The sequence below is a fragment of the Meles meles genome, chromosome 14 (genome assembly GCF_922984935.1).
Source record: "Meles meles chromosome 14, mMelMel3.1 paternal haplotype, whole genome shotgun sequence".
NCBI lineage: Eukaryota > Metazoa > Chordata > Mammalia > Carnivora > Mustelidae > Meles > Meles meles.
This window is the reverse complement of record NC_060079.1, coordinates 2,351,248-2,367,581: the sequence shown is the minus strand read 5'-3', so window position 1 is coordinate 2,367,581 and position 16,334 is coordinate 2,351,248. Positions and strand designations below refer to the sequence as shown.

Genomic DNA, 16,334 nt, shown 5'->3' with positions numbered 1-16,334 from the left:
TCCATCTCAACTGGTCCCCTAAATTTAGCTAGAAACCTACAAAGCCACTTTGAAAACCCATGAAATCAGCCTGAGATAAAAGATTATATACATCTAGATCTCTATGGGGGCAGAGGATCATTGTACAAAGGATGGAGCTGGGATTGCAAAGACAGATACCTGAGAATACTCAGAAGAGGGAGCGAGCCACCAAAGGTAGTCACTGGAAAGTAATACCCCAGCGCAAATGTGTCCTGTGCTTGGGAACCAGCAATAGCTTGGAGACCCGTGGCAGCAAGACAGAAAGGGACTGATAACAGCGCTCAAACAGAACAAAGGGGCTTAAGAGACAATTGCCAGGCATCCACAGGCAAGGATCTAAGCCTTTGGTCCCCTGGACCAGCCATAGCTGCTCCCCTGCCTGCACCTAATAGGGTCTGGCCTGGTGTGGACTTGAATCACTGGTCCCTGAGGCTGGCTGCCACCTCTGCCACCACCCTGGCTGAGAGGACCTGGCTTGGACTGGAGGCCACGGTCCCAGAAAATGCAGGCACTGAGGCGCCGGGGCCAGGCTCATCCAGACCAGTATCGCTTGCAGTTTTGGTGGCACGGGGGTGCGGAAACAATTGGGGGCCTCCATCGACCACTGGGAGTGTCACCTGGGGAGTGTACCATCTGTGGGAGGCTGTGGTATTCAACTGTGCTGGCAGAGATGAAGTCTGTGTGTTCTGGAGGATTCAGAGAGGAGCAGACTGTGGCTTCTCTCTGAGGTGAAGGTCGGGTGCGGACAGTTTACTTTGCTCTGATACTCGGAAAAGGTGCAAAAAGCTGCCAGAGAACAAAAGCCTGAAAAACCTGTTTCCATGGAGCCCATCCCCGATAGGGGACAGGGGCAACTTCACCCAAGAAGCACTGACTGAAAAACAACGCAGCATGCTCTGTCCCCAAAAAACTGTAAAACCCCAACACCAGGGAGAAAACAGTATATTGCCTCACAGCCTATATATTGCTTAGATACAATTTCTCTCTTTTTAAATTCTTTCTCATGATTTTTTTTTTACCTACTTATCATTTCAACTAGATGTTTAACCTACTGAGCCACAATACAACATATTCAATCGTAACTTTTTAACTTGAACTTTTTCATATATATTTTTTTCCTCTTTTCTTAAATATACATAGATATAAGCTTCAGTGTAGTCCTTCTTTCCCTATTCAATTCTCTCTCCCTCTCTCTCTCTCTCTATACACACACACACACACACACACACACACACAGAGAGAGAGAGAGAGAGACATATATACACACCAGTTTTAATTTCCCTGTATCTCTGGGAAGTTGAATTCTCTAACAAAGATAAAATACACCCAGGAAGAACTGAAATATCCTTCCTCACCCACACTGAGGGATTATAACCACCCTCCTTTCACCCCTCCCCTTTTAAAATTTTGTTTTTCCCCCGGGTCTGTTTGTTTTTGTTTTTATACTTTATAAATCTTACTCTTGGGGCTCATTTTGGCTTTATTTTTATTTTTATTTTTGGTGGTTCCGATTGCTCTGAACCTTCCCAGAGTGCACTTGCCTGGATAATGGTTGATATATTTGGCTGTACATCCCCCAACCACAACCAACAGAATGAATAAGAGGAGGAACTCTCAACAAAGAAAAAACCTAGAGATAGTGGCCTCTCCATTTGTCAGAAAATAGACCCCAGGGTAGCAGTCATGAAGACAATGTACATAGATTCATTAAGGGTAGAAGTGAGAACAGATTGGTAGAACTTAAAAATGCTATCAGTGAGGTACATTCTAATCTAGGTACTCTAACAGGGTAAATAAGTCAGGAGAACAAATTAGTGATCTCGAAGACAAACTGACAGAAAAGAAGGAGCAGGAGGAGGTCTGGAACAAACAGGTTAAAATCCATGGAAACAGAATTAGAGAAATAAATGATGCCATGAAATGTTCCAATGTCATAATTAGTGGGATCCCTGAGGGGGTGGGGTGGAGAGAGAGAGAGAGAACTAGAAGATATATTTGACCAAATCATAGCCAAGAACTTCCCTAATCTGGGGAATGAAACAGACAATCGTGTCCTAGTGGCAAAGAGGACACCCCCCAAGATCAATGAGGGCAGACCAACACCCAGGCATGTAGTAGTAAAACTTGCAAATCTCAGAACCAAGGAAACCATTTTAAGGGTAGTTAGGAGGAAGAGATTCCTTATGTACAGAGGGAGGAACATCAGAATAATGTCAGACCTATCCACAGAGACCTAGCAAGCCAGAAAGGGCTTCCAAGACATATTCAGGGTACTAAATGAGAAGAACATGCAGCCAGGAATTCTTTATTTGGCAAGGCTGTCATTCAGAATGGATGGAAAGATAAGAAGCTTATAGGACCAGCAGAGACTGAAAGAATATGTGACCACTAAGACAACCCTGCAAGAAATATTAAGGGGGATCTATAAAAGGAGAAAGACCCCTAGAGTGATATAAAACGAAATATACAGAGACAATCCACAGAAACAAAGACTTCACAGGCAACATGATGACGATCAAATCTCACCTGTCAATAATCACTCTCAATGTGAACGGCCTAAATGTTCCCATAAAACAGCACAGGGTTGCAGATTGGATAAAAAGACAAGACCCGTCCACACGTTGTCTACAAGAGACTAATTTTGAAGCTAAAAATACATCCAGACAAAGTGAAGGGATGGAGAACTATCTTTCATGCCAATGGACCTTAAAAGAAAACTGGGGTAGCAATTCTTGTTATCAGAAAATTAGATTTAAGCTAAAAACTGTAGTTAGAGATACAGAAGGACACTGTATCATTCTTAAAGGTTCTATCCAACAAGAAGATCTAACAATTGTAAATATCTGTGCCCCTAACATGGGAGCAGTCAACTACATAAGCCAACTGTTAACCAAAACAGACATATTGATAATAATATATTAATTGTTGGAGACCTTGACACTCCACTCTCAGCAACAGACAGATCAAGTAAGCAGAAAATCAACAAAGAAACAAAAGCTTTGAATGACTCACTGGACCAGATGGACTTCATATATATACACAGAACATTTCACCCTAAAATAGCAGAATACTCATTCTTCTCAAGCATAAATGGAACTTTCTCCAGCATAGTCCACATACTGGGTCACAAATCAGGTCTCAACTGATATCAAAAGACTGAGATTATTCCCTGCATATTCTCAGACCACAATGTTTTGAAACTGGAACTCAATCACAAGAAAAAGTTTGGAAGAAATTCAAACACTTGGAAGCTGAAGACCATCCTGCTCAAGAAAGTTTGGGCCAAGCAGAAAATCAAAGAAGAACTTAATCAATTCATAGACACCAATGAGAACAAAGACACATCGGTTCAAAACCTATGGTATATGGCAAAGGAGGCCCTAAGAGGGAAATACATAGCTATCCAAGCCTCATTCAAAAAAAACAGAAAAATTCCAAATACACAAACTATCTTTACACCTTAAAGATTTGAAGAATCAACAACAAATTAAACCTAACCCAGCATGAGAATGGAAATAACTAAGAGCAGAGATCAATGAATTAGAAACCAAAAATATAGTAGAACACATTAATGAAACTAGAAGCCAGTTCCTTGAAGAATTAATAAGATTGATAAACCACTGGCCAGACTTATCCAAAAGAAAAGACAGGACTCAAATTAATAAAATTATGAATGAAAGGGGAGAGATCACAACTAACACCAAGGAAATAAATGTAATTATCAGAAAGTATTATCGACATCTCTATGAAAATAAATTAAGCAACCTGGAAGAAATGGGTGCATTCTTGGAAACCTATAAACCTACTGAGACTGAAACAGGAAGAAATTGATAACCTGAATAGACCTATAACCAGTAAGAAGATTGAAGCAGTGATCAAAAACCTCCCCAAAAACAAGAGCCCAGGACCTGACGGATTCCCTGGGGAACTCTACCAAACATTCAAAGAAATAATACCTATTCTCCTGAAGCTGTTTCAAAAAATAGAAACAGAAGGATTCCATTGTGTATATATACCACATCTTCTTGATCCATTCATCTGTTGATGGACATCTAGGTTCTTTCCATAGTCTGGCTATTGTAGACATTGCTGCTATAAACATTCGGGTACACGTGCCCCTTCGGATCACTATGTTTGTATCTTTAGGGTAAATACCCAGTAGAAACAGAAGGAAAATTTCCAGACTCCTTCTATGAGTATCAGCATTACCCTGATCCCCAAACCAGGCAAAGACCCCATCAAAAAGAATTTCAGACCAATATCCCTGATGAATATGGATGCCAAAATTCTCAGCAAGATCCTAGCTAATAGGATCCAAGAGTAATTAAAAGGATTATCTATCACAACCAGGTAGGATTTATCCCTGAGATGGAAGGTAGTTCAACATTTTGCAAATCAGTCAATATGACAGAATATATAAATAAGAGAAGAGACAAGAACCACATGGTTCTCTCAATTGATGCAGAAAAAGCATTTGACAAAATACAGCATCCTTTCCTAATTAAAACTCCTCAGAGTATAGGGATAGAGGAAACATGTCTCAACTTCATAAAATCAATCTATGAAAAACCCACAGCAAATATTATTCTCAATGGGGAAAAGCTGAAAGCCTTTGCACTGAGACCAGGAACACAACAAGGATGCACACTCTCACAACTACTATTCAACATAGTACTAGAAGCCCTAGCAACAGCAATCAGACAACAAAAAGAAATTAAAGGTATTCAAATTGGCAAATTCACTCACAAATTCACAAAGTGTCAAATTCACTCTTTGCAGATGACATGATACTCTATGTGGAAAAGCCAAAAGACTCCACCCCCGAACTACTAGAACTCATACAGCAATTCAGTAATGTGGCAGGTTACAAAATCAATGCACAGAAATCAGTTGCTTTCTTATACACTAGCTAAATATCTGTAGAAAGAGAAATTAGAGAATTGATTCCATTCACAATAGCACCAAAACCCATAAGATACCCAGGAATAGGGGCGCCTGGGTGGCTCAGTGGATTAAGCCGCTGCCTTCGGCTCAGGTCATGATCTCAGGGTCCTGGGATCGAGCCCCACATCGGGCTCTCTGCTCCGCAGGGAGCCTGCTTCCTCCTCTCTCTCTGCCACTTGTGATCTCTCTGTCAAATAAATAAATAAAATCTTAAAAAAAAAAAAAAAAAAGATACCCGGGAATAAACCTAACCAAAGAGGTAAAGTATCTATACTCAAGGAACTACAAAACACTCATGAAAGAAACCGAAGAAGACACAAAAAGATGGAAAAACATTCTATGCTCATGGATTGGAAGAATAAACATTGTTAAAATATCTACATTGCCCAGAGCAATCTATATGTTCAACGCCATCTGGATCAAAATTCCACCAGCATTTTTCAAAATGCTGGAACACACAATCCTAAAATTTGTATAGAACCAGAAAACCTGAATTGCCAAGAAAATGTTGAAAAAGAAAAACAAAGCTGGGGGCATCACATTGCCTGACTTCAGGCTTTACTACAAAGCTGTAAGCACCAAGACAGCATGATACTGGCACAAAGACAGACACATAGACCAATGGAACAGAATAGAGAGCCCAGATATGGACTCTAAACTCCATGATCAACTTATCTTCGACAAAGCAGGGGGAAATATCCAATGGAAAAAGACAGTCTCTTCAATAAATGGTGCTGGGAAAATTGGACAGCTATGTATGAAAGAATGAAACTTGACCATTCTCATACCATACACAAAGATAAACTCGAAATGGGTGAAAGACCTCCATGTGAGACATGAATCCATCAAAATCCTAGAGGAGAACATAGGCAGTAACCTCCTCAACCTGGCCACAGCAACTTCTTTCAAGACACATCTCCAAAGGCAAAGGAAGCAAAAAGCAAAAATGAACTTTTGGAACTTCATCAAGATAAAAATCTTCTGCAGAGCAATGGAAACAGTCAACAAAACAAAGAGGCAACCCAAGGAATGGGAGAAGGTATTTGCAAAAGACACTACAGACAAAGGGGTGACATCCAAGATCTATAAAGACTTCTCAAACTCAACACCTAAAAAAGAGATAATCACATAAAAAATGGGCAGAGGACATGAACGGACACTTCTCCGAAGAAGACATACAAATGGCTAGCAGACATGAAAACGTATTCATCATCATTAGCCATCAGGGAAATTCAAATCAAAACCACACTGAGATACCACCTTACACCAGTCAGAATGGCAAAAATCAACATGGCAAGAAACAATAAAAGTTGGAAAGGATGTGGAGAAAGGGGAACCCTCTTACACTGTTGGTGGGAATGCAAGTTAGTGAAGCCACTTTGGAAAACAGTGTGGAGGTTCCTCAAAAGATTAAAAGTAGAACTACCCTATGACCCAGCAATTGCACTACTGGGTATTTACCGCAAAGATACAAATGTAGTGAAACGAAGGGCATATGCACCTGTGTTCACAGCACCAATGTTCACAATAGCCAAACTGTGGAAAAAGTCAAGATGCCCTTCAAAAGAAGAATGGATAAAAAAGATGTGGTCCATATACACAAAGGAATATTACTCAGCCATCAGAAAGGATGAATGCCCAACTTTTGCATCAACACGGATGGGACTGGATGATATTATGCTGAGTGAAATAAGTCAAACACAGAACATAAAATATCATATGGTTTCACTTATTTGTGGAACATAAGGAATAAGCATGGAGGACATTAGGAGAAGGAAGGGAAAAATGAAAGGGGAGAAATCAGAGTGGGAGGTGAACCATGACAGACTATGGACTCTGAGAAACAAACTGAGGGTTTCAGAGGGGAGGGGGTTTGGGGAATGGGGGAGCCTGATGGTGGGTGTTAAGGAGAGCATGGATTGCATGGAGCACTGGGTGTTATACAAAAACAATGAATCATGGAACACTACATCAAAAACTAATGATGTACTGTGTGGTGACTAACATAATAATAACAATAATAATAAAGGACAGATCTACTTCTTGCCCATCAAATTGCAAAACATTAAGCATAAATATGACAAATTGAACATGGATTTGTTTTGGAGTTAGAAAGTCACAGAATTTGCTCATAGAATTTTTTTGTAGGAGTGGTTTTGAGATTATATAAAGACAAAGTGAGAAATTCTGAAAACCAACTATATGTTTATAATAATGGGATTGGTTAAGAATTATAGCACTTGCGGTGCCTGGGTGGCTCAGTCATTAAGCTCTGCCTTCAGCTCAGATCATGATCCCAGAATCCTGGGATAGAGCCCAGGGCATCAGGTTCCCTGCTCAGAGGGAAGCCTGTTTCTCCCCGTCCCACTGCTCCTGCTTGTGTTCCCTCTCTCGCTGTCTCTCTCTGTCAAATAAATAAATAAAATCTTAAAAAAAAATAATTATAGCACTTAAAGTGGTGCCTGGGTGGTTCAGTCAGTTAAGCATCTACCTTGGGCTCAGGTCATGATCCTGAGGTGTTGGGATATAGCCCTGCGTCAGGCTCCCTGCTCAGTGGGGAGCTGCTTCTCCCTCTCCCCCTAGCTTGTACTCTCTCTTGCTCAAAAAAATCTTTAAAAAAAAGAAAAAAGAATTATAGCACTTAATGTATAATGGTTTATTATGAAGCCATTAAAAGTAACTGTAGGATATTAGCCAATATTTTAAAATAAAGTTAAGGTCTATACATTAGGCATATCCATTATCTATTATTAAATGTGAACTCAATTTTGAGTTAAAATGCATATTTCCTTCTACATAGTACTACCTATTGATTTAATTTAAATTTGCACACATAAAACTTTTTAAAAAGTAACTGTAGGAGACTCATGAAAATAAGTTAACATTAATGTTGCTAAGAAAAATAAAGCAAACTTCTAAACGTTACAGCCTCTCACATATACTTTTTGGTGGGGGAGAGGATATTCTGTCGAGGTTTTAGGTATAACATACTAAAGATATCCAAGTTTTATTAGATATTTAGGGGTAAAGTGTTTCTTTTGACCATCACACTGACCAAAATGCTATTTTTAAGAATGCTCCCCCCCAAAATTGGGAGCTAAATCCTTAATTTCTGTATGTCGACTCATTTATCCCCCTTTGGTTTGACATTTCATAGTAAGAGATGAATGTTACTATGAACAGATTTAATATAGAAAACCTCTTCCAGATAATTTAAGAAAGTATTAAATACAATTGACTTAAAAAATTTCAGTTAAAATTGTATAAAGATTAACATGTAATTTACAAAATAGAGGTTCTCTTCCCACCCCCACAGCTTGTCATCTAGGTTTTATTTCTGGTGGGCTTTTCTTGTTTGTTTTTGTTAACTATAAATGAAAAGGTATGGTAAATTTAGCCAGTATTTTATGGTTCCTCATTTCAGTGATATGTTTAACAAGGCTTCCCCACCCAAGAAAATACAATTATATTTCTTCTAGTTTACATTTTTAATTTGCATATTACCAACATTTCCAATCCATATGGGATTTTAATATATATAATCTATTGATTAGATAACTTATCCTTACATCCTCATATAGTATATTTTTGGACTCAGGTCCAAAAAATCAATACAGTATTTCTGGGATGATACCTAAGTATGATCCTCTGAACAAAATCTGCCATCTTGCTGTGCAAAATGCAGAATGGTTATTATTAACAATTAATATCAATCAAAAGCACAGAACAGATGTTATAAAAAACTATACAACTATGAAAGATAAAGACAGATAAATCCATATTCACCCAAACTCAGAAATAAGAACAAAAGTATATCCATTATCCTGAATGGAATCAATTTAGGTTTAAATTTGAAATAAACAGCATTATGTAGGTCTTCAAAATTAAAGATAAATTATAAATACAAGCCTAATGTGAATACAGGTATTTGTATCTTACTTTCTTTTTTTTTAAGATTTTATTTACTTGAGAGCACAAGCAGGGGGAGCAGCAGAGAGAAAGAGGACAAAGCAGGCTCCCCATTGAGCAGGTAGCCTGATGCAGTTCTTAATCCCAAGGCCCTGGGATCATAACCTGCACCAAAGGTAGAAGCTTAACATACTGAGCCACCCAGGAGCCCCTAAATCTTACTTTTTAGAAAAGAGCACATAATACAAAAATAATAATCTACAGTACTGAAATATTCTATAAATTCATTTTTACTAATTTAGATTCTTCCATTCCTTCTTTTTCCAAATAAATATTAAATATCAGCAAAAATCCCAAATTTTGAAAACTAATAAAAGAGTAGTAACAATTTCAGAAAGGTTTCTTAAAGGGACTCCCTTAAGTGATCAGCTGGGGCACCTGGGTGGTTCAGTTGGTTAACCATCTGCTTTGGGCTCAAGTCATGATCCCAGGGGTCCTGGTATCAAGCTCCGCATCAGCGGGGAGGCTGCTTCTTCCTCCCCACACCCACTTGTGCTTTCTCTCTCTCTCGCTCGCAAATAAATAAAATTTTAAAAAGTAGTGACCAGCTTTAGTGCATCTGAAGAATCCAATTACAGTCCTTTGTCAATTCCCTGGGCTAACAGCACAAGGGAAATGGGAGAAAGGAGGGAAGGATAAGAAAAATCACAGATCTTCCAAAGTCAGACCTAGTCAAAATGATATAAAATAGATTTATCACAAACCTAAAATCAAAACCAGTATTTGTAAACATACCATAAACATTTGTATACATGTTTTCCAAAATAATAGAAGTATAATGATTTAAGACCATTGAACATGAAATCATTTGCCAAAAAAAGGGAAAAGTTACTGTTCTAATAAATTTGCCTGTTTTTTTGAATATAGAATAGGATGAGTATAAGCAGAGACAGTTCCATCTGCCTGCTTATTCCCCTTTCCTTATTCTTTATCCACCACAAGACTGAATTAGTCAGGGATGCTCCATTACGACCAAAGGTACAAGGCTCCCCTTTGCTTTAACTATGTAGTCAAACCACATCTGAGGAGCCCACTGACCAAAACAAAACAAAAACAAACAAACAGGAGAAGGATAGCACTCAATAAAGATCATTATTTGGAAAGTATATAATTCCTAAATAGACATTTTTAATATGTAAATGTTTCTGCTATAATTAAAACCTTCAGGGTCGCCTGGGTGGCTCAGTGGGTTAAAGCCTCTGCCTTCGGCTCAGGTCATGATCCCAGGTTCCTGGGATCGAGCCCGGCATCGGACTCTCTGCTCTGCGGGGAGCCTGCTTCCTCCTCTCTCTCTGCCTGCCTCTCTGCCTAGTTGTGATTTCTCTCTGTCAAATAAATAAAATATTTAAAAAAGAAAAAAACCTTCACAAATTTATATAAATGTATGTATGTGTATTTTTACCATGTTTAACCCATAAACCAATTAATCCACACCTAAATAATCACGGGTCGATTATAACACTTATTTTAATGGTTTTGAAACCTATATATATATACATATATACATATATATATATGAACTTCTATATAATCAAATTTGACTCTTATAATCCAAAGAAAAGGCTGTATTATTTCCATCTCACAAATAAGGAAATTCAGGCTTAGTGTGATAGAACTAGGACTGCATTCCAGGTCTCCTGTCTCTGTATTGTTTTTCTCATTGACCCAATGGATATAAACAAATCCTCAATATCTGGTTATCTCAAGGGGAACGTTAAGAATATAGAGATTAAGACAATTTTCTAGGGACATACCATATAAATTGAATACATCTGTATTTGTAGCAAATGCAAAGATGTTCACTAAATTTTACTTGAAATCCTGATTTGTTCTCATTATCATGGGTCTACAGTGTAACTATTTTTTTTAGTGTCTCTGAAGTTAACTTGAGGACACTATTTTGCTCTTTTTTAAACTATGGCATCTCTACAAATGCAGATTTGATGACACACAAAGATTGAGGGCCAGGGGAGTGCAAAATTTGATTGTGTGGTATTGGTGTGGTAAAGAAGGGTAGGAATTTGAAAGGAATGTACTTAAATAAAAATAAAGAAAAAGGCAATTCTCCACAGAGGTCTCCAAAGAGTCAAAAAATAAGTAGGCTGATTACTACAGAACTTTAACTGTGTATTCTTTTTGATCATTCTGAACAATTATAAAATGACTCAGAAAGGCTTTATCTTTTGTTAAGCTTCTTTAAGAGTCAGCAGCAAAAATGCAAGTTTTTAGGTTCCAACTAGAAGTATGTTTTCTATAACATCTTAACCTTTAACATTAGGTTGTAATGTATTGAAGATGAAAGATGATAAAACTTACCTCACAATCAGGGCATATAATTGTGCTGTATTCTTCAGTTATTAACAAGCATAGTTCACAAAAAGCATGTCCACATTGAAGTTCATGGTGGTGACCTATTGATGAAATTCTGTTGTTAAACTTTTAGCAATTTGTTAGCATTGAATGAATTGAATTAACGAATTGAATGATGCATTAATCAGAGGGGAAAGTTAAAGAGGACGCTCATTTACAAGAAAAGGTATCAAGTTTCATTCGAAATGTAGGAATTACTAAACAAAATTCAGGAGAAACTATGTAAGTCAGGAAACAAAACAAAACAAAACAACACCAGATCAAAAACCAGGCAGTACTATGTAATATATTTTGCACTAATTTAGATAGTTTTTGGTACTTATAATCTTTGAATTTGCCATATCTTATAATGATACAAAATATTCTGACATACTTTATTTGATCTTTGTAAATATCACAGCTAAGCACACTTGGGAACGTTATATTCAATTTAGAAATGGTAAATATTTTGGTGATCTGGCTAAGTAAATGGTATAATCCAGACTCCAGACTAGTTCTGTTTCCAAGTCCAATATTCTTTCTACTTGATACTACTGCCTCTATTAATTTATATTTCCAACCCTGTGAAGGGAGTAGGGAGGGCAGATGAGACACTGGAAATACTCACCTCTTATAATGATCTAAGATACTGGCAAGGACAGAAACCAGATGCTACTATTGTTACACATACACAACCCACATGAAGATCATTCTCACAAACCCAGAGTTTATGAGGGAAATACCATAATCTTGAGTGAAAATCTAATATCAAGATTTTAATGCTCTAAACAGAATTTGACGTTTATCATAATAAACATATTTGTTTTAGCTATGTAACCCAAAAAGTTGTCATTTTAAAACTTGCAAGAAAAAAGGAAAACTATTAATCAGTCATCTTTTACTGGCAAAAAAAATTAGTGTTCCTGATGATTTATAAGAATTATATTCTTTTGACTAAAAAAAGCTTTAGTTTTCAAGCCAAGTGAAATATATGAAACTTGATTATGACCAAGCTAAATTTAAAGTTCTATTTAAATTCCAGAGATACTACCAAAGAAATAAAATTTGTTTAACTGCTCTATCTTTATAAATTTTCTGATATTGTTCAAGTCTAATTTGTGGTGCATCACAGTTTACAAAGCACTTTCACAATTTTATATGCAGTAAACACCATCTGGAGTATTTCTGAGCATTGTAATACAAACATACGGAAGAACGAGTGATTTTAAAAAGTCCTGTTTTGAAGGGTCAGGGGTGGGAGGTTGGGGGAACAGGTGGTGGGTAATGGGGAGGGCACGTTTTGCATGGAGCACTGGGTGTTGTGCAAAAACAATGAATACTGTTACGCTGAAAAAATAAATAAAATAATAAAAAAAAAGAAACCTTCAGTAAAGGGAAAAAAAAAAAAAGTCCTGTTGTAAACAACTTATTTCTTTCAAACACTGGAGATTTTCTATGTAACAGCAGTGATTAAAAACAAAATAAAACAGAGTTTAAGAAGTTTGCCTCTCCACCCTAAAATACAACCAACTTTCTCTACAAAGGTCCATGTCCCTTAAACAGAGTCCATCTTGGAGGACTGAGAAAATTAACAACTTTCACTTTCAAAGTATAAACATTAAACAGTCATGTAATAAGACTTCATTCAGCAGCTGCAGTTGGAAATTCAACAACTCCTCTCCGTCAGAGACAGCGCTCTAAGTGCTTTAAATGTCTTTAAAATAAGACATTTTAAATTAAAGTAATTGAACATGTCTTCACTTGAGTAGATTCTAAATTAGATCAATACGAGTGCAGTGAATTTTTCCACTTGACGTACAAAGAAAAACACAAGATGCACAACAGGAACAAATCGTCTCCCAAACAGTGCCTCCCTCCCAATCCCAAACACCTGTTTTTTAATCCAGGAGAATTTTAAAGTGGTCTACCTGTTACTCCTACAAAAAAACTACACAGGAAAATTAAATTTCATTACTTCTAGATCATGAGACCATGGGCTAACTTTTTACATCTACTCTTCCATGAACTTGTGAACCTGGGGAAGTTTTCGAAATAGTGCTTGAGTTCACACACTATCCCCTAACAGAATCAGTGAAAAAAGAGGAGACGCAGATGCAAGGTGGGAAAGCTCTGGAGAGGCACGGCACCACTATCAACCGACCACAGAGGATTTCTCAGCTGCCCTGAGGGTGGGCCCGGGAGACAGTTTTCCCGGTCCATCTTGCAGCGGCAACTGAACAGCCGCCCCTCATCCCCCCGCCCCCCCCCACCACATTGCCCCCTCACTTGGCTTTCAGACCTCTGGGGGGGCCTCGCTTTCAGGTCTCCGCACTCAGCAGCCTGATTGGGATGGAGCCCTTGAAGGCCGGTGGCCAAGGCAGAGCAGGGCCCTAGGGGGACCACCCTCAATCTCCTCACCGGAAACTCTGGACACCCTTCTTCCACACTGAGTACACTGAATCTCAGCAGTACCCCGGGGCCGACTCTTCCTCCCCATCTGTTGATAAGAAGACAAGGTGAATCGAGCCGTAGAAGCTTCCGCCGCCATCTCTGTCCCCTTTTGGCTCCGAAGACCGGTACCACGTGCCAGTCCCGGCGTCCTTCGCGGCAGCTACCAATCATCAGAGGCAGGCGTCTCCAGATAGCCAATCAAAGTGAGGAAAGCCCGCCTCCTCAGCTTGCCTTGCTGGGGCGTTTTTCCAGGGGCCGGGGTGGCTGTTTGCGGTTTTGCTTTGGCGGCTCCGTCCTGAGAAAGGACACCGCAAGTGGGAACCTTTTTATTTACAAATCTTTGCTAAAAGCCCACCACTTTAGCACTCTTACTGCATGGAAATTCAGATTTCGCATATTGTTACTTTTATTATTATTATTTTATTATTATATTATTACAACAACAATTTTGTTGACCGTTGTTGTTGACACTCTTTTATACTGAAGTAATCCATCTTCCCTTGGGGTGTCAGGGCCAGAAGCCTAACGGGTGAGCGAGGCGTTTGAGGGTGTGGTTAATGGTAACCTTACTGGAGAACCTATCAAAAGCTGCCCGTGGGGAGAGTCCGTTTATGATTTCAAACTAAGGCCTGGTCGTGTTTAGCAGTTGTTGAGCGTAACGGTGCACAAGGCACTGCTGCGAGCAGTTGGGGTGGTAAGAATTTTATAAACTAACTTGTTCCTGCTTGAGAGGTATGTAGCCCTCTACCTAAAACGGTAACTTCTGGTAGGGTAGCGAGTGTTCAGTACCAGAGGAGGATTAGAGACAAAAACAATTACTGAAATCCGAGAGATGATGTCAGTGTGATTCTGCAGTGGTATGAAAAGCCTTCCTAGAGGACATAGGGGTTTGCTTTAGACCTTAAAACCTGGATAGGACTAGCTAGTAAACAGAAAATCCGGGATTCCGGAGAGAAAGAATGGCATAAACAAAGGAAAGTAGGTGGGAGATACAGTGGCCTCTTCATGACTTATTTTTCGGCCATTTGGTGGGAGCATTAATTTCCTTAAAGTAAATTTTTTGGAGACGTGTGTTGGGGTCAAATTTTGGAGAGTCCTAAACGTTGTACTAAGGAGTTTGGACTTTACCCTTCAGGCAGCAGAATGCTGGTGAAGTTGTACAAGCAAGGGCTGCAGTAATCTGGTAGGCATGCGGCAGGTATGTTGTGGAGGAAGCACCCAGCGATGGCAGGGTGCTTAAGAATAAAATATATTCCTATTTTCCCACTACATAAAAAAAAATAAATAAATATAAATATGTTCTAAAGCTCATCCCTGCTTAAAAATGTTTATACTTTGTTGGTCTCAGGAGAACATATTAACATATTATTTTATTAACATATTATTTTATTAACATATTAATTTCTTAATCTCTCCACATGCTATTCACCCAATGGTTTCTACTACTATTCCGTAACGGAATTTAAAGTACTGATCAAACCAGTATTCTCATGGAACATGCTTATTTTTTTTTTAAGATTTTATTTGAGAGAGATTATGTGCACCTGAGCCAAAGGGAGGGGCAGAAGGAGATGGAGAGAATCTCAGACTCCCCACTGAGCATGGGGGGGGGGTGCTGGATCACTTTGAGATTATGACTGGAACGGAAACCAAGAGTCAGGCGTTCAATATGCTGAGCCACCCAGGTTCCCCAGAACATGCTGATTCTTATGCAATTTTGTGAAAAATATTCCATATCCCCCTCATCTGGAATACCCAGTCCTGCCCTTTTGTTGACTTATATTCTCCTTATCCTCCATGAGTCATTTTTAGAACCACCTGCTTCTCCTTGAAACCTTTGCATTTCTCCCTGCATTCAATAATACTCCAGCATGTAGCAACAATCTTCTTTTCCACTAAGGATACTGCACTGTAATTTGAATAAAAATGATCTCATTGCATAGGGGTTCTTATTGGGTCATACAATGAATCTAATATGGTACAATACAGAGGAGTTATCTCTGAATGTTACCAGATGTGCTAGAGAGAATTTTGCCTTTGATAATCTCAGAAGTTGAATAAATCAGGACCAGTGGACAAATTAGGACCAGTGAGATATACAATAATATATGCTTGGGTCTTGATACTTACCATGACCTCTTAAATACAGCAGGCAAATCTTTTTAAATCTGTTAAAAATCTTTTTAACATTTAATTTAGATTGCTTAAATCATTTGTTTGGATTCTTTTAATGGCTTCCTATTGGCTAGGACAAATCCTTAACATGGTCTCTGAGGCCTTTGTGATTTGACTTCTGCTTACCTCTCTAGCTTCATTTTGTATCACTTCTCCTCACTGAGTCCCAGATACATTGGCCTTTTTCACTTTTTTTTTCTTTTTTTAAAGATTTTATCTACTTGACAGAGATCACAAGCAGGCAGAGAGGCAGGCAGAGAGAGAGAGGAAGGGAAGCAGGCTCCCCACTGAGCGGAGAGCCCGATGCGGGGCTCGATCCCAGGACCCTGAGATCATGACCTGAGCCGAAGGCAGAGGCACTAACCCACTGAGCCACCCAGGTGCCCTGGCCTTTTTCACTTCTATAAGTAGGTCAAACTCTTTCC

The 16,334-nt window shown here is 38.8% G+C and overlaps 1 protein-coding gene across 2 annotated transcripts in view; it reads right to left on the bottom strand.

Moving 5' to 3' along the window:
* The window catches only part of RNF17 (ring finger protein 17), a 159,041-nt gene extending 145,210 nt beyond the window's left edge, over positions 1–13,831 (bottom strand). The window contains exons 1-2 of one of the 2 annotated variants that reach the window (XM_045978212.1): positions 13,702–13,831; positions 11,251–11,345 (exon numbers count right to left, since the gene is read on the bottom strand). In XM_045978212.1, the coding sequence (XP_045834168.1) occupies positions 11,251–11,345; positions 13,702–13,831 (225 nt within the window). The remainder of the gene's footprint in view (positions 1–11,250; positions 11,346–13,701) is intronic. The other variant, XM_045978213.1, reaches the window with a different exon arrangement.
* Between the last annotated feature and the right edge of the window lie 2,503 nt (positions 13,832–16,334).